The 21,118-nt window shown below is 35.8% G+C and overlaps 1 protein-coding gene across 1 annotated transcript in view; it reads left to right on the forward strand.

Annotated features, from left to right (window-relative positions):
- The window catches only part of CNTNAP2 (contactin associated protein 2), a 1,035,266-nt gene that overhangs the window by 677,118 nt on the left and 337,030 nt on the right, over positions 1-21,118 (forward strand). The window contains exon 11 of the mRNA XM_042044203.1: positions 5,967-6,073. Within this exon, the coding sequence (XP_041900137.1) occupies positions 5,967-6,073 (107 nt within the window). The remainder of the gene's footprint in view (positions 1-5,966; positions 6,074-21,118) is intronic.

A 21,118-nucleotide genomic window follows, 5' to 3' on the forward strand; every position in this document is an offset into this window, starting at 1 on the left:
ACAGATCTCCAGTGATTCAAGTTACCAGCTGAAAGCATTTATTGGTCCTACAAATTATTTTCCTTGTATGTTATTTTATAGGTGTAATCTTTCATGGTCTTCTCGAGCAGTCAGGTAATCCTGAAGAGTAAATAACTTCTAAATTTTTATAATGTTTCAATGGTCTTTTTCTGGGTGTGAATGAAGGTTGACGGTGACAGAACAACACACTCAAAAAGGACAGCAGTATGCATTTTAAAGGATCTTTCCAAAAAATGCTGATTAAAAATACATATTTGAAGGATATTTTTAGAGGTGTTAAAATGGGCAACTAGTGGAAAAATACTGGAAAACCACTCAAAAAAACCTGATTGTCATTAGTTCTGAGGCAGAGAACTGGACAAAAGAAGCAGAACAGAAGCAATTTGGGAGAAATGAGAGGTGAGGCGTGAGCATGAGCAAGATTAGATAGAGGTTTGATGATGAGAAGGAAAAGATTGAATTTCATGTTAAGCATAATTCAGCCTGGGTTATTTTCCTTTGCAAAAAGCCTTTAACGTTTTTTTCTGCTCTACGGAAATTCTCACGCTGTTGTTATCACTGTAGCACTTGAATTCTTTTCACTACAGTTGCAGCAGTACATGTCAAATATCTTGTGTGTGTTGTGTGTAGTTCTTTCCTTCCTTTTGACCTCTCAGGTGGAGGAGCAATTGCACAGGTGAATGTTTAGTTTTGGTAATTTCTTGGCTCAATTGTTTCAAATTTATATATAAATAGAGTTGGTTTAGGTTGTAGCAACACACAGGCTGTATTTTGCACTTATGCTAGAGATAGGAAGTGTGAAAGGGAAGCAGGAAAGGAAAAGTCAGGGAAATTAAGGAAAGGTCTGTGTTTTACAGGAGAGAATAGTGAGATTTTTGATGGTTCTTCAGTACTGAGGGACTTTATTTAACAGTCTGCATGTGGCCATATGGACATTTGCCTTTCTGCACAAAATAACTTTTAATCTTCTTGCTCAAATGATCTCTAAACCTAAAAATTGGAGTCAAATACTATACACTTTGGGCACAATATGTCAGGGGAAGCTGGTTAATGTTTTAAATAACCCTGCCCTGAGGGATATAAAAAGACTGAGGCAGTGACCTGTTGACTTACAGGAGATAAATAACACAGTTACAACATTAAGAAAATATTATAATCACATAATAAGAAAAGAGATTGAAAGAAATGCTTCCTGTTTCTTATGGAATATGAAAATATCTACATTAGAAAGGTGTCTGGAGAGATCTCTGAGCTCATTCTCCTGCCTTCAGGCAGAACCAAACATATTTAAGTCATTCCTGGTGTATGTTGAGTTGTTTCTGAAAATACTTTCTACTAGTAATGAACCTCATTGCATCTTTGCCCTTCCCCTGTGGACATTCCTAAGCTTGTAACCTTCCTGTTTCCAACAACTTTTTGTGCCACTGAAAATCAGCCCTTGCTCATTCCTGCTGAATAGGCCATGAGGATTTCTCCATGGATCTGATATCACTCTCCTGCTTATACTAACATGATGTGATCCCTTTTCTTTGTCTTCTTTTTTTTTCTTCCTTGCTGACCATAGTATGTCAGGCTCACTTAGGATCACTGTATCACATGTGGGACAAACCAAACATAAAACCACAAAAAACTCCAAAGAAACAAAACCAAAAGAAAAACACAAACAAACAAACCCAGCAAACCACACCAAACAAGACCAACCAAACAACAACAAAAAACCCCCCAAAATTTTAAGAAATATTATGATTTTGTATTATGAGGTGACAGGCTTAACCTGATGTAATTTAACAAACAGAAAGATCCAGACACCTGTTTATCTGGCTTTAGTAGTTTTACTATGCTTTTGAGGAAAATAAGGAGTTATCATGAAGGAAATGCAAGGTAGAGTAGATTGCAGCAGATGTTTATCAACAGTGGGTTGTTCAGGATTAACCTGATCTCCTTCTCTGATAAAGCACTGTATTTTTTGTCTCAGACAGGAAAAAGTAATAGATCTATTTTGTCAGACATCAATAAAATATTTGATATATTGTAATGATGAAAATTATTAGCTAAACCAGGAAAGATGAGGTTTGAGAGAGGAATTGCAAAGTAAGTTGTGAACTGTCAAATGGAATTGCCTCTCAATTTATACTGATGGGCTAATGGCTGGCTGGGAGATGAGAGTTGCTCAGAGATCAGTGCCAGAGAAAATCCTATTTAATACTTCAATCTTGGCTCAGAATTAGGAATATCTTGATGAAACATGCTGTCGATACAGCTTCAGCCTAGAAAAATAACTTTAAAGATTTGGATGATACAATGGAAGCTACAGTACAGAGTAATGCTGTTGAAAACAGTAGGAAGATTTTCTGTATGTAATGGAAGTAATTGGTTGGAAGTGATGAAAAGAAGAAGGATGGGAATTTAGTGAAGGTGTTTAATGCACTGAGCAATCTCAGGATGACTTTGAGTTACTATTCTTTGATAGTCAGCAAAATGCTATATATTAAGCAAAATAATTTCAGTAAAGAAATATGAAAATGTTGATCAACTCTGAAATAACAAAACATTGATAAGACCTCCTCTAGAATACTCAGCAGAATGCAAGTGCAAGCAGGAGAAGAGTTACAAGGAAGAACTATGGAAAATATCTTTTCCAACAGGAGACTTCATCTCACAAAACTACAGATTAAAGGAAGCTATGATTGCTCTCTGCAAAGTATTGAGATATAAATCCAAAAGGAAAACAAACATTGTTTGATAAACAAATCAAAGGTTCCAAATAAAATACCAAACCAAACAGCATCTGTAAACTCTCTATGGATAAATTTTGGGGTGGAAATTAAAAGACAGTGTATCACACATGAAGGGATTAAATTCTAGACTTGCCTTTCAGAAGGAGCTGTAGAGCAAGCAAGTTCTCAAAATGGAGTCTGCAACATTTTGCAAGTTCTTAAAATGTAGGTATCCACAATGGGAAGAGACACAACTTAGTGATGAGGAATTTGCAGTTCTGTTTTGTAATGGTTTCTAACTTCAGAGCCCAGTTTAGGAAGAAAGTGCTGGTTTGAAAGTTGGTTTTATTTTATTTTGCTTTTTTTGTAATGAAGCCTTATTCCTCAAGGAGAAGAAAGAATTGAATTGCCTGGAAACAGTATTTTAACATAAATCATCTGAAAATCATGTATGCATTGAATTTTTTTGAGGTTTTGAGTGTAAAAATTTTGAATGTCTACTAAATGATAAGCATAAGGTAGATAAATGATTGTGTCTGCTCAAAATACAAATTCTTAGCAAGATATTTGCATATTGAAATTTGTATCTTATTCTCATTTTATGGAAAGAAATGTGTTTGAAAAAGAATGGAGTTTACAGTGATAAATCTTATTCTTTATTACATTGTTTACTGAATTCAAGCAGGGTTTTTTTTTTTGTAATTTCTACAAAATTTTGTACTTTGTAATTCTGGATATCCATCATTTCCTGTAAACTCTATTATAGTAGGTAAGGTTTGTCCAAAATGTGGACAGATGAGCACCAGATTATGTTACGGAAGTTTGCTAATGGATTTAATAGAAAATAAATCCTAAATTTCTGTCTGATAAAATAAACTAACAGAAAAGAGGGTGAAGGGAGAACTTCAGGAAATGATCCTATAATCTGATTTAACCTTCAGTGTGCACCAACATTAAAATAGTATTTACTCCATTTTTCTAAATGCCCCATCTTTAGAACAGGAAAAATCAAATGAGTAAAAGTAAAATTTTGCAGATGCAGACTGTGTTAATCCAACCATCATCCTGGAAGCATAAAATAAACATCAAAGAGTTTGCTGAATATCTCTGTTTTTATTACTTAATATGCTCCATTAAATGATACAGATAAATATCTAGTTTTCATCTTTGTGAAGATTAAGTCATTTACCTCAGTTATATAGTCAGTAATGCAGTCTCTTTACTAGTTATGCTGCAATAAAAGTAAGTTATACCACACTAAAATGTGAAACTAGTTGCAAGCATTACATATGAGAGTTCATATAAATAGCTGGTGAAACTCACATAGAAAAATGTTTGGTTTGGTCATTGGAAAATTACTTTTCAAATAATGTATGCTCAATTGTAAATTAAGAAGAAAATACATAAAAGAGTTATTTTGAAAAAGTACAAAACCATATTCAGATTTAGGAACTTTTGTAGTTATTTACAGTCTCAAATAAAAGTTACTTTTATGAGATTATTTTTGAAATGTCATTGCTCTTTCCTTTCCCTACTCTTGTACCCACCAGCTACAGATTAATGTAAATTGTTAATTGTTTGGATGTTCAGAAATATACTATTATATGCTCTTGTTTTTCTTCTGCAGTGTTGAGAGCCCAACTGAATCGCAGTAATCAGCTCTATCTATTCATTTAGCCTGCCACACTTATAAAACTAAATGAATTCATTTAAACCATGTTGAAAACAATTTATTGAACTGTGATAATTGCCTCAGGTAGTTTCACTGTATTTTACTGTGAAAAGATTTTTAAATGCTTTGTTTCTTGCTTTAGAAGAGCATTTCTTAAGAACTATTTTTAACCACGCTGGTATTTTCTGATCTTTTTGGAGAAGAATGGGTAGCTTTGAGTTCTAAAGACTGATCTAGGATGTGAGACATCTATATTCTGTATATTCTGCAGTACATGTACTGGCATGCATAAAACAAAAAATCTTTTCTAAATGTGAGTGAACAATATTCAATTCTCCAGTGCGTATTGTGTCATAAGTTATTCTTGGTTGTTGAGCCATGCATGCCAATGCTCAGTTAAGTGGAAACTGAGGGAATAAGACACTGTAAGCCTTTAGAGGAATGACCCAGACACTTCCAGTTTCAATAAGTTTCTACATAGGAAAGCAAAACTTTCCTTGAGTGTTGTTTATGAGAGTGTCATAAACTGTCACAGGAATATGATGAACCTCAGATTTATCTTAGAGACAAGATTACTTAATTTTTAATGCATTTCTGAAAAGATTCTCTTTGTCTAATAGGGGGTCTCCTCGTTTTAGTTTTTAATTTCATAATAAAAAAATATAGATTTGTCAAAAAAAACATGAAAGGAAAGCTCCTCTGCTTCTTGATCAAAAAGGCAAAGCCTGTACTGAGTCTGATTGTAATTAATTTATTAAGGAAAAAAATATTCTTTGAAATGGTATTTCAAAGCCCTTTCAAGGAAAAGAAGTTTAATATTTTCAGAGGTGAAAGTAAATGGTAATTCCCATTTCTTACTGCATTTGATAAAATAGAAGCTGGCCAAACTCAAATCTTTGAAATCACATTTAGATAATATTTCAAACAATAAATATATGTTCTGCTATAACTTTGGTTTTTTGCTGTTCCACTTTTTCTTTTGCATTCCTTCCACTTTCCAGCAACAGTGTAGCTGAAGAAGAAAAGCAGGTGTGTGGGAGAAAGGTGAACAGCACTTGCCAAAAACCCCTGTGAAGAAAAACTAACACAACTTTTATAACAAAGACTGTAATTTGTTTTATTAATGCAGCTTTACTAATTTCCTACCATCCTAGCCTTTTATCCCGTTACTGGCAACAGAAAGATGAACAGCAACCCAGTGGCATTTCGTTTTTAACCACCTGCACAGCAGGAGGAGGTGTGACTTGTGATGTTCTTTTTGTTTTGACTGCTGAGTACCAGTCATATGTTACTTAGAACCCTGATTTATGATGATTAATCCATTCCACCTTTAATGTGCTTTTTTACAGTTTGTAAAAGGGCTTCAGCAAAGCCTTGATGAATCTTTTATGCAGTTGTGTGTTCAGATATAAATTCTGTTAATCCGCCTAAAATAGCAAGGATTAATGACTAGACAAGGACGTGATGCACTGTTTGTGAAGCTCAAAATTTCACTTTGTGTAAATCTTGATGCTCATTTAGGTTTCTCTTTCTGTCTTTGCATCTCATCCTGACAGGTGTGTGCCCAATCACTGTGAACATGATGGAAAATGCACCCAGACGTGGGACAGTTTCAAGTGCACTTGCGATGGAACTAATTACAGTGGTGCCACTTGTCATAACTGTAAGCTAACCTGCGGTTTCGAAATTTCAATGGAGTAGGGAAGTCTCTCATGTCTTTTGGTTGAGATTAAAAAAATCAAAGTCTTCCTTTCTGGTTGTTAAAGATCCTCAAGCCTTTTTTGAAAGAAGGTGTTGGCTTAATCACGTTCTGTTTTATCTGCATCGGGATGTATTTATACAGCACTGTGCTGCACCGTGCTACACACCAAAGCAGTGCAGCAGCAGTTGGGTGCACTGAGAAAACACATTCTCAGCAGTTGCACGCGAGATACAGTTTCAGATAGAAACAGTGAATCTGCCCCAAGCTGTTGAGGAGAGCTGCTGACTGTTGCTAGAGATGCTGGTTCAGGTTGCTAATCCCAAAGAATGTTTATATACTTATTATCAGCCAGTTTAAAATCTAATTATCTGTTGAGTGTTATGAGTTTTTGAAATAAGAATATTTCCTATGAGCTCCACGCGCCCTATACTTTTAAAGCACAGGAAGAAGAAAGGTACAGTTGCCCTTTTACAGGTGCTGAACAATGCCTGCTGAGTCAGTGGCATGCATCTTCTGTTCCTCCTCTCATATGCTGAAAAGTGGGATTTTCATCTGCAAAGTGTATTCTAAAATACCTAGGGCACAGAGAAAGCATATCCAGTCCTTACTTTTGCTCACTTCTTTCTTTTGCCAATCATCTCCTAATAATGAGAAGAGAGTAAAAAATGCTTTTGAACAGGTGATCAATTGAAATTAAAGCCAGGATTTATGGAGATACAAATTTATATTACTTTATTATTTACCTTAAATATAGCTGTGTATCATTTTACAAAGAGAATTGAAGATTTTTTTTCAGTTATAATCAAAAAGCCCAAATAAATGAGAAATTTTTTGACCGTTCACAGTTGTCTGGATTACAACAAAAACATAATTTATGGTTAAAGATGATATAAATGTAAGAGGCATTATATTTTATGGAGTAACTATTAATACATTAAGTGGCAAAGTTCAATGATCTGGCTATTGAAAATGTGAAACAGTAAGAGTTGAATAACAAATTAATGTTGATCAAAGCGAAGTATTTAAGGTACCAATGCCTTGAGGAGAGATTGCATGGCAGCACTTTTTCCACCGAGAGGGAATGTGGACAGTGACGGCATGGCTGCATCTCATGTTAGGAAAGAAAACATAGAATTTATGTCTGTCTGTGCTCCTTTGTGGGTGTGCAGACCAGCTTTTAAGACATAGCTGAACATGGTTAAGCTTCTTGAGTTCCAAAGAGAAGCAGCAAGGACAAGCAGACGGCATCACTTCGCTGAAATCACATTTATTACAAAGGGAAGAAATAATAATCCAAGGAGATGTGACATTTTTCTTAATAGGATTTTCACCTGCCTTTTATGGATAAAACAGTGCAATAAGGCAAGTAAAAGGCATTGCTGAACTGCAGTATCAAAAGAGGGGTTTGGAGTATATTGTCCTGCCTTTATGGCATGGATAAAGTGTATGGGATTACATATACTCTCCAGGTCATTTGGAGACACATTGTTCAAGAACTTCTATTCTTCTAGTTCAGGAAAAGTTTCTAACTTAGATGTGTAAGCTTTAGTTTTGTTACATTTTTGTGTTTAAAGAACATAATTTTTGGGTTTTGTGTGCTGCTATATTTTAGAAGTCTTCTTTTTACAAAACAAGGTTGAGCAGAAAGTTATTCGCTTGATAGATACCCTGTCAGAATGTGTAAAATTCTATGCCTTTCTAGAGTATCAAAGTTAATGGCACAAAAATGAGTGAAAAATAAAAAATTCCAGCATCAAGATACAGACTGAGACAACCTTAACTCTTCCTTTGTTGAGCAGGCAATAGCTGTCAGTATTTACAGGAGCATGTTCCAGATACAGCTGCAAATAATGAGGGGATTTGTTGAAGCTTGCCAGAGGTTGCAGTTATGCTGTCCTGAGGTCTGGGACCTCAGCTCTGCTGCATTGATGCTGACCCTACTGTCCTTTCCTACCTGTGCCGTGTGTGTGTGTATACTCAGACATGCTTAGTGTGCTGCCTTTTGCTTTTGAATTCTAAAGTTTGTGGCAGAAGCAGGATGAAAGATATGCTGGGGAAGGAGGGAAGTTGGAACAATAACTGGTGTGTGGTATAAAAATAGCTGTAAGCAATTTTAAACAGCCCTACAGATTGCATGAAAAATATAGCAGATGTCATGATTCTATGGAGCTGGAAAGTGTTTAAGTGCAGATAACACTTGTTCAGTACCATTCTACTTAAAGATAACGTTATTTTACAAAGCAAATTGTATTATATGCCACAGAAAAATATGTTTTTCTTTCCTCAATATATGCTTGTGTGTGGGGTATAACAGCATTACTCAAAGAGGTTGAAGTCAAGTTTATGTTAGTGGGGATTCTAATTCCATAGTTGATGATTTTAATGAGTTTGAGTTATGCTGAACCAAAAGGAACGAGATAGTTCTGTGTTACTGAAGGGGTTTTTTCAGTGAATTGGTTTTGCTTTGGTCAGGTAATTCAACTCTTTTCTGAGCTTTTGACCTGAAACAAGGCAAAGCTTTGCAGCCTTGACTGAATTTCAGATTGCAGTTTTAGGTTCCTTTGAAGTTGAAACTCAAAGACAAACGCCAGGGATGAACTCCTTGAAGTGAAACAGAGAAAAAGGTTTGCATGAAAACCTTATGAATCAAAATGACTTTGTTTCACACAGGTCTGGCCATAATACACGGTATAATAGTGAAAACAACAGTTAGGCTAGAGATATGGAGAAATATGTATTCTGGGGCTGAGACGTAGTGGGGGCTGTAATCCAAAAATAAACAGCAGGAAAAGGAAAAGTTCCAAATAAATAAATAAATCTGAAATAAAAACTTTAGTTATTATCTCTCCAACTGTGTAAATCAATTACACTTGTTTTCTATTTTAAGATTATGAAATAATTTGCTTTTTGGAATATGGTACTCTTAAAAGAAGGCTCTTCATCTTTCAGAGAATCTTTCAGAATCTCCAAGCTCTGTGTCTACTATCTTGTTATTTCTCAGAGACTTAAGATGCCATTCAGAGGAAATTACAATTTTTTTCATCCAGCTACAGCTGGGTCCCTGAAGCCCTACGGCAAATTAACCAGAAGTACTGGAAAGCTGTATTTCCCATTGCATGTTAAATACCCTAGGAACCTACCAGATTTCTTTCAGCTAAAAGGTATTCATGCCCAACAAAATGCTGTGGACTGGCAAATACCAGACTAGAGCATTGATTTTATCATTAGGCAGGACTGAAAGATAAATGAATGTATTTACTTTAAAAGAATGATTTACAGTGATGCAACATTTACAAAATTATTTAAAAATTAATTGCATTGTAATTAACAGCAAGTATCATCCTTACTAGCTTTATTATCTATATTTTAAACCCTGACTAATTAACTTTTGCAGCCTACCAAAGGCTGGCCTGTTCATGCAGAATTCTTAGTGATACTTTTCTAGAGTTTATTAGTAAATGTTTCCTGAAACCTTTGAGAAGAGGAGCTCATTTTCCTGATTATTTCTGATCTCCATCACTTTGCATGAGTTTATTCATATATTTTTAGGTTCTAATATTATTCCTGCTGTTTAAAGCTTGTTTGAAACAGAGTGGTATAATTTTAAAAATCATGTATTAGCATAACTAATGATCATTCAAGCTTCTTTTTGTCAGATTTTTATCATATAGGTCAAAGCACACTTTTTCTAGAATCTGCATTTAAGATAAACACAAGAAAGGACTTACAAAATTTACCATGACAGTGATGTATCTACCTTCCACCTCCTGCATAAACTTTGTAAGGTTTAGGAAAAAGCCAGAAGCACCTCTTTTGATGATATTTGCCTTCTCCTAATGATTTTCAGTAACAAAAATCTCAATTTTCACTTAAAAGATTAATCTTAATGATCATAGAATCACAGAATGGTTTGGGTTGGAGGAAACCATAAAGATCATCGAGTTCCAACCCCCCTGTCATGGACAAGGACATCTTTCACTAGACCAGGTTGCTCAGAGCCACTTCCAACCTGGTCTTGAATACCTCCAGGGGTGGGACATTCACAGCTTCTCTGGACAGCCTGTTCCAGTATCTCACCATCCTCACAGTAAAGAATTTCTTCCTAATATCCAATCTAAGCCTGCCCTCTTCCAGTCTACAACCATTCACCCTTTTCTTAATACTACATGCTCTTGTAAAAAGTCCCTCTCCAGCTCCCTTGTAGGCTCCTTTGGGGACTGGAAGATGCAAAAGATCACTCCAGAGCCCTCTCTTATGAAAGACATATTCTTCTTGATCAAGTTATTTTTCTTTAATTTCATCTGCAAACACTGTCCTTACTTTTACAGCTGTACAGATTCCTTCAAGAATATCAGACAGGAAAAGGTTTTCTTAAAAGCCTTCAGTTAGTCCATAGGAGGGACTAGCATCCAGATCATATCTGTTGACTGTTTGTTCTCTAAGACAGTAGGTGAAATACAACCTTACATACTCCTGTCCCTAGGAGAGGCATTAATTGCATCAGAATATACGAGAATGCAACTGTGCTGACAAAGAACATACAGGATTTTTACATTTTTAGATTGGTGATTTGCCGTAAGTTTTTTCAAAAACAGTATTTGAAACAATGTAGTGATTCTTAGTTTCCACAAAAGGGAACTTGACCTCTGAATTCTCTGTCTTCTCATAGCTTGTTGGGAATAAATGTTACCCTATATTTTGGAACCTGATTCAGAGTTAATGAGGAATAAAATTTCTCCTGAAATGATAAGTACATTAAGTGTCACTGGAAGTCTATTGGGCATTGATATTTTTCCAAGGAATATTGACTATCTCCCTAAAATGAAATATTGGTTTAATAATGAGTTTAATATTTTCTAGAAACACACTTTGAGTACAAAACATTTGTGTTGTACACATTGTAGAAGCCGTGACAATTCTCATTGCTGGCTATTGCCAAAATTAATAGTCAGCAATACAAATTTAATCTGCATAGGCTCTGATCTTCAGCAAGACCTCCATCAGTTAGTTTGTAATATCTGATTTTCCTGTATTTCTATAAACAGGAAAGCAACCAGAACATTGGACTTCATACATTTAGATGGGAAAGAAAGTCATGGCAGTGGTGTTCTCCTGTCAGCAATTTGGGAAATAGTGAAAAAGCAAATACATACTTTGGCAAAATTATGCACTGAAATTTACTTCAGGGAAAAGATAAAAAGAAACTCCATCATTTTTCTAGTCATCCCAAACAAGCAGAGTATGGGTTTCCATTTCACTGGAGACTGGAGGAATTCTGAGAATAACATTGTTATCTTTGTGATAGCAAACCAATTTGCTAGAAAAAGCAGATCCCTTGCAGCTTCACAAGCATATTAAAGCATTATTTGATCAGGAAAAATACTATAAATACCTCTGTGCTCAGAAACTGTGATACTTAAAATATTCTTGTGAAAGGGTATTCTGATCCAAAGACAGGAAGAATGTTGCTTTTTAATACACCTGAAGTGGGAGATACAACCTAGTCTGAAATGTCCTATATTTTGAGAAGGCTCAGCGTAAAACAGTCTCCTCTTCAGTTGTCCTGTGGGCATTTATGTGCAGGGCTGTTACAAACTACCACCTCGACATTTCTGAATATTTGCCAGTGAAGCATAATGTTTTAGTCATTTAGTTTAGCAGCGTTTCTCATAAACAAATCTTGGATTCCAGAACTGGCCCTTCTGCAGAAAGCTGAGTAGTGATACATGCTGCAGATCTGTGGACATGCAAGTATCTGATTTTAGTGAGATTTAGCACAATTCCTGCAGCCATATGACTGAATAGATCACACAAACCTGCATAATTTCCCAGTAGCAAATCAAGAATTTCCATAAGTAAACTTGTAGAAAGACAACACCAGACAACACAGAACAGAACAAAAACATATAAAACATGCAAACATACAAAACAACAACAGAACCTGCTGGGCTGAGTTTCTGCAGCGGAAACCTGATACTTAAAGCATGCAGTGGGACCCCACAAGTCTCTTTAGACTTGTTCATGGCAGATAGATTGTTTGAATTATGTGAAAGAATGAAAAATAATACTGGGAAAACAAACTGCTTACTTTTGAAAACATGAAAGATGAGCTTTCAGTAGGGCAAAAGCTGAGTTGCTCCCATTCCCCCTCTCCTCATATGTTTGGCATAGTTTGCCTCATTTCAGCTGAGGGAGGACAGCTGCTGTGAGATGCACTAATGGGAATGAGGAGCTTTGCAGGGAGGTGAACTGTGAAGTTACCCTGAGGAAAGTGATTTTGGAGAAATGGTAAAAGCTGTTTTGACAGACCTTCTTGGTTTGGGGAGACTGGGGATGGGGGAAATATTTATGAAATTAATACTGGGCAAGGTGATGAGAAAAGGGTTATCATGTCTTTTAGCACTGTTATTAAAGACTAAGTTTTGTATTAGATGCTGTAAGAAAAGGGAGTATAGTTCCTCACCCTACCATCTCATCCTCTTGTGAGCTGTTGTTTGTGCGTCCCTGATGAAGCCTATGGTTTTTTGAATTGCTCCTTTGAGTTCCCGATTTGAGACTCTATGTGGAACCAGAGTCTGAGTAAAGTAGTTTCCAGGAGGTGAATAATTCTGCATTCAAACTCAGAAGCATGGATGTGTGAGCAATGCTGATCTTAGAGAAATAGAGGGTGAAAAATAAGCTAAAACTTCTGAAATCTCTAGAAAGAGGCTTTTGTTTTCTTCTGCTCATAATATCTTGAGAAAGCACTTTCAACTACTGACTGTTCTCTGCCAGTTATTTTGCTATCAATTTATTTTTCTCCTCCTTTTGCACACTCTGTATCTAAAGTAATCAAATTTAAATTTGATACATGCTCTGCAAAACCTCATTTCTCAGATGTTTGTTTCTTTTGAGAATAGAGGTTCTCAAAGGCTGTTAATAAAGAAATTACTTTTGTTTACGGAGGTTTATTAAAAGAATTGTATCATCAATATGCTACCTTTCTAAGGAGACTAATCTCTTTTTTCAATAATGATTTTCAGAGAAATTGTCATCATAATTAATAATTGTTTTTGTGGATTCATATTTTATTTATTATGTGTTTTCCAAGGAATTAACATAATGCATGTCTTTTCAAAGGTTGAAGACTATGTTAAATTACCTCTTTTTATTAAAAGCTAGTTTTAAAACAAGACTGAATCTGTTGGTTTAGTCTTCTTTAGTAATTTTTTATGTGTAACATAAGAGCCCAGAATTGCTGCATTTTTCATCTTTTCCTGCAAAACTGAAAAAGACAAGCTTTTTACTCTGTTAATATTTTTGGGGTTTGTTTTCAGTTTTGGGACATTGCAGTTTTTTGATTTTGAACTCTGATATTTGTTTAAAAATCAGACTGTTCTTAGTTTCAGTGCTATAAACTATAATTCTTCTACTACTAATTTATTAGTAGTAGAGCTGAGCTGAGAGCTGCTCTGCAGCAGCTGTTTATGAAATGCAGAATGTGTAATAAATTGGTAGAAACTTGCATTTTTATTGTAAGTAAGTGGATGTGGTCTGTGTTCAGGCCAGAAAAGGCTGCAGTTCCAATATGTGCAATAGCATCAGGAGTATTTGAAGGTAAAATGAAGAAAATGAACATTAGGATGCAAAGCATAATACGAATAATCAACAATCAGTAATTATGCTAAAATTAAAAATTCAGCTGGAAATAACTCTGCCAGCTGAGTTTTGAGAGAGACTGTAAGGGCCAAAACTGGGCTTCAGGTTTTAGCTGTTTGTACAGTTGAGTTGTTTATAAGTAGCTCTACATTAGAATCAAGTGTCATGAGTTTTGAATTTAAATTTCTACCAGGTGGGGTCTAGTGGAAGAACAGTCCAAAGTCAGAGTCTAACTCAGAGCATTTTCAGTCTTAATTCAATGTAGGTAACTCTTGTAAAACTGCCTAAGTAACATTCCTGAATTGCAGCCTGCATTTGGGAAAACGTGGGTATTAGCTGAGCTTTTTGCAGGCTACTGTAACCATTCTCTATTGTTGTTCACAATGCACAACCAAATATTGTTTCCAAGGGACAGTTAAAAGAGAACATGTAATTAACAATAGATAACTTTAAAGCAGCTCATTTCTACCGTAATATCAAAGCCAGAATTAATTCATAGACTGAAAAGAACTCTGCATATAAAGACTTCAAAATTAATTAGCGTTTTCTTAAACTTTTCCATTAAGACAATCTAACATACTGCATACTTCACTGTTAATGCTTTTTTGCAATTAAAGTTTTTTAAGGTGCTGATATTAAAATCCCATTGACAGCCATTAGACACAAAAATCTTTTGAAGTCACTCAAATCCTAGTTTTCTCAGGTGTGAGAGAATGAAGCTAATGCAAATATCAACTCTTAAAGGTGTGCCATAGTCAAAGCAATGAGAAATTCTTCAGATATGCATGCAGACATATTTTTATCTGTCCACATGAAATTGTTTTTAAAAAAGTTTTTTAATAATTCAGAATAGAGGACCATAATGGGTATAATTAGGCTTGCTCTTAAAAGACACTCTGTACCAGTGGATAACCAGACATTATCCAGGGTTTGTAGCATTTTTATGTACATTACCTAGTGCAGAAAAATATAATAAATTCTACCTTTTCAATAAATTTTCCAATGTGTTGAAGCCTGTATGATCAATCTCATAGGACTGTGGATTTAGAAAAAAATATTTAAATAAATGGAGTGAAACCCTGGGATACTTCTTGTGCATTCTACACTATAATTTGTTTTAATAACTAGTGTAACAATGCTTATGTTTATAATAGTAAGTGTATGGCTCCTGCAGTAAATAAGCACGGAGAATAATTACCATCAGTTCTCTTATGATACTTCCCCATGACCAAAATATATTCCAGATGGTGGGGATTTGGATTCAGTTTGGTTCTTGTTTATGGACACCGCCTTTCTTGAATATCATTATAATACTTTTTTCCACTATACTGCAGCATAAATTTATGACAGCTGTATATGCCTTCCTTAGGAATCGGTTGTCCACATTAACCCTTTTCACTCAGGGCCCAGAGCTGTCATGCTTCTTTGTAGTTTTAGTCTGGAGGAGTTTGAGTTTTATTCTCCTTCCCAGTATGGTGTAATTTAAATGGGAGATAAAGCAGGGAAAGTTTTAGGACCAAAATCTGTTGGCAAAAGTAGGTGTTTGGTATCAGCCATGCTTCATAACCATTCTTTAAAATTTGTCCAACCTTAGATAGGACAGCTAATAATTATCTTGGCTAGACAAGTCTCTTAGCAAAAGTAATGACAGGGTACTGGAATTCTTTAAATATTTTACTGAAGCCTCAGGAATCTTCTATGTTTACCTGTGGCTAACCTTACAAAAACATAGAAAATTCTACTGATTCATTAATACAAATACAGTTTGTTAATATGAGTAAAACTACTGAAATGTGTTGATTGAGTTTTTAGTTTTTCATTTTCTCAGTAAAAGTCTTAACTATACTACTACACATACTTAACTGTATATCTAGTGGTATGAATTTTATTTTACTTGAAGCAGTCTTTCTTTTACTTCATCTTGCACATTTTTAAGCCAATGTATCCCTATGTAGCTTTTACAACAGCTCATTTATCCCATCCCTATTCCCTAATGGCCTAACCACTTGTGTAGAAAACTTTAAATTTATTTGTATCTGCAGCTGCTGTATTTTATATGGTACATTTTCAGTATACTTTTAGGTTCAGAAGGCTCTAGTAGATATTCTAAAACAGAGAGGAAAAAATAATGTGCATTTGTGACTAGCTTTTGTTTTCTTTATATTTTCCTCTTCTACTTCAGAGCACTACAAATACCACTGAATTTCTCAGATTCATGCTCAGGCTAATTGAGCTCTGTCTTTCTGAAATTCTTATCTACACCTTGCCTTTTCAAGCCCTCTTCTGTTTCCCCCATTTTAAAATTTCTCAATTTCTTTGTGCTTTCCTATCAACTTCAACAGTTTGTTTCTTCCTTTCATCATTCTTTCTCTAATAATTGCTCTGATTATTTTCCTCGTCACTCGGTCTTCACAGCCACATACACGTGTGCACACAGAAGCACCATGCCCAGGAAAGATTTGGAAAGGAATTTAACAAGAAAGCAGAATAGACTGTGCTGATCAGATGCAGGATGCAATCAGGCAAGCATACTTACCACACCACTATTTATACTTACCCCTCTTTTTTTCCTACACCTTTTTCCTCCTCCAAAATGCCTAGCCCTCTGCCTTTTCCTGTTGTTAATTCCATCCATAAATATCCTATAAATCCTGTGCAATCCTGAGCTATGTTTTCCATGCATCCCATGATGTGTCACCCTCCAAGGCAGCAACTCCCTTACTCTGAAAAGTATTGGAGAGAGCTACTCATGGTGATGGGCTCCATGCCCTCACACTGGAGCTGAGGCTGTGCTGTGACAGCCCCAGACAGGTTGTCTGAAACTTTCGTGCATCCTTGATTTGAGTCCCTTTCTGGGCTTGTGCAGATGAGCCTTGAATGGTTTGATGGCTCCTGTGGTGGGCCTGGGAGCAGCCTGGCAGGGTATTATTCTGGCTTCTGTCCTGCCATTGATTCTCTAAGCTCCTCTGTAGGTGCACAGAAGGGCGTTTTTTCTCAGAACCTGACACTTCCTCCATATTCTCATCCCCTCAGTAAATAGTCTAAATTAATACTCTGCAGTGCTGCTATTGAAACAGATACTGACAAAATAGAGTGTGTGCCAGCCAGGGCAACCCCCAAGGTACCCATCTCACATCTTACTAATTTCACAGCTCATCCATTATGTGAAAAAGATGTAAAAGTGCTTTCTAGGAAGTTGCCAGGACACAGTCATTGCCATTTTAAAGCATCACAGGGAAAGAATGAAAAAAGGGGACATGGAGCAGATGTTTCTGTTGATATTTTTATGTTCTTATTTTTATGTCAGTTAAAAACGTTGAATTCTGTTGGCATTGCAAGTTGCTTAGTGATTAATGAAAATGACAAGCATGATGCATTCCTTCTAAATCGGTGTCATGTTGATAGAGGACATTTTGATTGAGATAATGTAAATGCTGATATGAGGATTTGTTTTCATAATGTTTTAGTTCTTTCCTGGTGGTGGAAATAGGTGGTCAGCTCCTCTGGAAAACCCACTATTTGGTTAGGTGTCTGTCTGTGTGTGTAGCAGTGGTTTTGTAAACAAGCTACTCTTCTGTGGTTTGGTGTTTTGGTTTCTTTCACACATAAGATTTTAAATTGAGATTTTTAAGAAATCTTATTTTATTTGACCAGTTGGTTTGTTTGGGATTTTTTCTTTTTCGATAACTTGAAGTTTCACTCAAATATATCTTGTATTTAGTAAATACAGACAAGAAAGGTACCATTATTTTCCTTCACAGAATTGCCAATTATAAGAAGGTTGGATACAAACATATTTAGGGATCTGGGGTGGGGAAAAGGAAGGAAAAGGACAGGAAATGGTGAAAATTACAACTGTTGAGGTAAAAATAAAACTGAATTACAGTCCTATAAATGAACACGTGGGTAATGGATTTTGGGAATACTAATATTTGTGAATAAACAAAAAGTGACACTATAGTCTCTACCAAAGCTGTGTAATGAGGACATCTCCATGTTCATCTGAGCATTATTTAACACTGATTAGGAAGTTCAGGTCTGAAAAGAGATCAACTGCTCTGATATCCATGGCAGGAAAGAACCAGTATATACTTGGTGAGGGAGAATACTTTGGTTTATTCAGTGTCTTTGTTATTTGTAGCCACTTACAGATATCCTGTGTTAAAATAAGATTTCAGATAATCTGTATCTTTGACCTGACTTTACTGAAGTTATCTCCCCTGCTTTGGCCCTTGTATAATTTGCTGAGGTTTTCACTTGCATGTCTGTGTTCACTGTAGAGAGAAACCAAGGATTTGTATTACACAAGTGGGAAATTTTAAATCCAGGCTTGTCCCTTGTCTCTTCTCCTTTCCATTACCCTGGCAACACAAAGGAAGTGAGAATTGGAGTGGAACTCATACTTTTTCTTTAAGGGTACGGACCTTTCAAAATTTGTTTTTACAACCTTGAAGGCTTTTGCATGGAAGAGAGGAATAGGTGGAAGAAGGGAACAAGATGATATTGGCAGTGTTCCTGTTATCTCTCAGCTGAAGAAGACTCAAACGAGCTCCAGGCAGCTCTGAAGCTTTCAGTGGCTGGGCCCAGTGTTAGACCAGCACAAGCATGGTGAATATCTGAGTTTCTCTGACAGTCTTCCCTCTCAGATGCAGGTCCCAGTAATGAATTAGAGCTACACAAATGTGCAACACTATCCAGATTTAAAATGAAATTGTTACATAGGTGGAGATGTCTTTCTATCCTGAACAGTGTTTGGTTCAATTCTGAAACCCATGCTTGTTTTTTGTTTTTTTGAGGGGTTTTGTTGGTGTTTGTGTTTTTTGTGTTTGTGTATCCTTGGATGACTTAATTCACAAAAGCACCTTGTTAAAAATTGGTGTCTAATTATACTTTCTTGTGATGTCTGTAGGCTGACACTGTTACAAAGATGCTAATTGCCTAATCTATGACATGTAATTTAAAATCACAGCTAAATTTGCTTAAAAATCCATTTTGGTTCAGCCATTTGGATTTAAATTAATTTTTCTCTTCCCCCCTTCTCCCAGCCCAAAGCAAAGAACAAAGCTGAGAGAAAAACAGAAGCACCTTTCATCTTGCCATTAATGGGGAGGCTTTTTCTGTATTCACAGCAAATTTCTGGGTTGAGCTATTGTGCAGTAGCTCAAATTGCAGTTTTCACCCCTATAGTAGTAATTTTCTTTATTATCCCAGTGGCAAATAAACTTGTGCTCTGTTTCTCACTCTGATGGCACAGCCTCAATTTTGTTCCCTTTTTTACCACAATGGTAATTGTTATGTTTATCACTGACACAGCTAAGCCTACAGTAAACTTGACACAAAATCTGCAAATTTCCATATATCTTCTTTTGATTTTTACTGCATTTAATTTCCTTTCTGTTTCTGTGGGGCATACTTGGATATTATACTAATGATGAGAACACTTTATAAGTTCATTAGCTACAGTAGAAGGCAGAGGGAGAGTGTGAGGAAGATATAGAAGCTTTTAAAAGGCTGAAAATTAAATCAATGGCAGTGAGAAGAAGGCTTATGGTCAGTCATGAAGGAGCTTTACTATTGGAAAGTTTTAGTGGCATGACAGCCAGGGCAGCCATGGACAGAAATGAATGCTAGTCCAGATGTAAAGCACTAAAATTCCCTCTGTTGTTTTATCTTCCCTATTAATTAGGAAAAAAAAAAAAAAAAAAAAGAGAAAAAAAGCCAAACAAACAAAAAAAAAAGAAAGAAAAACAAACAGAAAAAAGAAACAAAAAAACCCTCTCTGCTATTTATATAATATTTTTATTCATATAGTACATAATCCATATGTATATAATATTATATGTATACTATTATGTACATATACAAAATAGAAGAATGTTTTTCCTTTGGGAAGCTATTTTAGGAATTTGGAGTTGCAAAGCAACTGAGCATTAGAAGGACTATGCTTAGGGGGGATTAATCAATTGTAGAAGCAATGGCTGAGAAAAACTGCTGACTTTTGTTTCATTTTTTGTATTCAGTTTTGTAGAAGTGGTGGTTATTAATGACTGATTTGCCTTGAAGCTCATTGCTTACGATCCTGCAAATAAAGAATACATCATTTAGGGATGAATTAACAGAAGTATAGTTTGTGGAATGTGCAAATTAATCTGGCTGTACTGACCATTTTCCACTCTCATATGCTGTGCTTCATGAAAAAATTGGAGAGTCCAGAGAAGAGAGAGGATAATTTAGCACCTAGAAAACCAGTGGTCAAAATGAACAAACTTGGCCATTTTAATGTAGAGAAGAGATTCATGTCTGCAAATAGACAAAAGATGGCTGCAAGGAGGAGTGCAATAACTTATCTTCCAAATTCATTGTGAATAGAAAGAGAAATGATGAGTTTAAATTCCAGCAGAACAGCCCCACAGTGTAGAGTAGGACAAATGCTGATGCTGAAGGGCCGGTGGAGCTCTACGCTGCCTTGGTGTGTCAAGGAATTTACATAATTTTAAACAGGAATATGTCAGGAATGATACATGGATGTAATTGAGCTTTTTAGGGAGGTAGATTAGATTATATTGAGGTTTTACCACAGCCATGCAATTCTGTTGTTATACTAATTATGACCACAAAATAGCTTCTGCTTTTTACCTCAGCACTTATTTCTTCAAACATAAATTGAGTAATTTAACTACTTTTTCCAGGAATAATCTTGTAGAATGATTCAGTATTTATTTAATGTGATGTTGAGGGTAAGAGAACTGAACCCTTGGGCTTTAAGTTAACTAGTATTTGAACTGTCATGAGTAAAATAGTTGTGTGGTGTGGAAAAGACTCTTGTTAATGTCATGTAGCGACAGTGAAAGGATGAAGCTTTGAGCTCTTAGAATTCATGTGCTTGTCCTAGATAGCTGTGAGAGCAAACTAAGGGCCCCTAAAATGATGATAACCCAGAAAAAAAAAAAAACAGCTCTCAGTTTCACTGGGAAGGTATTTGAAGATGCCAGGGGTTGGTTTTGCTTGTGCTTCTGGGACTGCAGTAGCTCGGTTCAACTTCTGGCTGAGGATGTAGCCTGCTCATGGCTGAGAAATAGGGCTTGATCCAGGTTTTACTACAACTGGAAAAATCAGTGGCTAAAGCATGTGCCATGTCATATACAGCTGTGATTTGGTGGACTTGTTCATGGTACCATCCAATTTTCTCCAATTCTCTTATAATACAGTGAAATTTACCAACTGCCTAATGGCCCTTATATGTGAAAATCGTATTTTTTGTTGAGTGGCTGTTCATGTATAACAACATTTCTTTAAGAACAGAGTAGAATTAGTATTCTTGTAGATGCAACATGAGCACACAAATTGTAAGTATTACTCTCAGGGCTT

This window comes from Corvus kubaryi, unplaced genomic scaffold (genome assembly GCF_017639235.1).
Source record: "Corvus kubaryi isolate FWS band 111438036 unplaced genomic scaffold, C.kubaryi_AGA036_p1.0 37398, whole genome shotgun sequence".
NCBI classification, from domain to species: domain Eukaryota; kingdom Metazoa; phylum Chordata; class Aves; order Passeriformes; family Corvidae; genus Corvus; species Corvus kubaryi.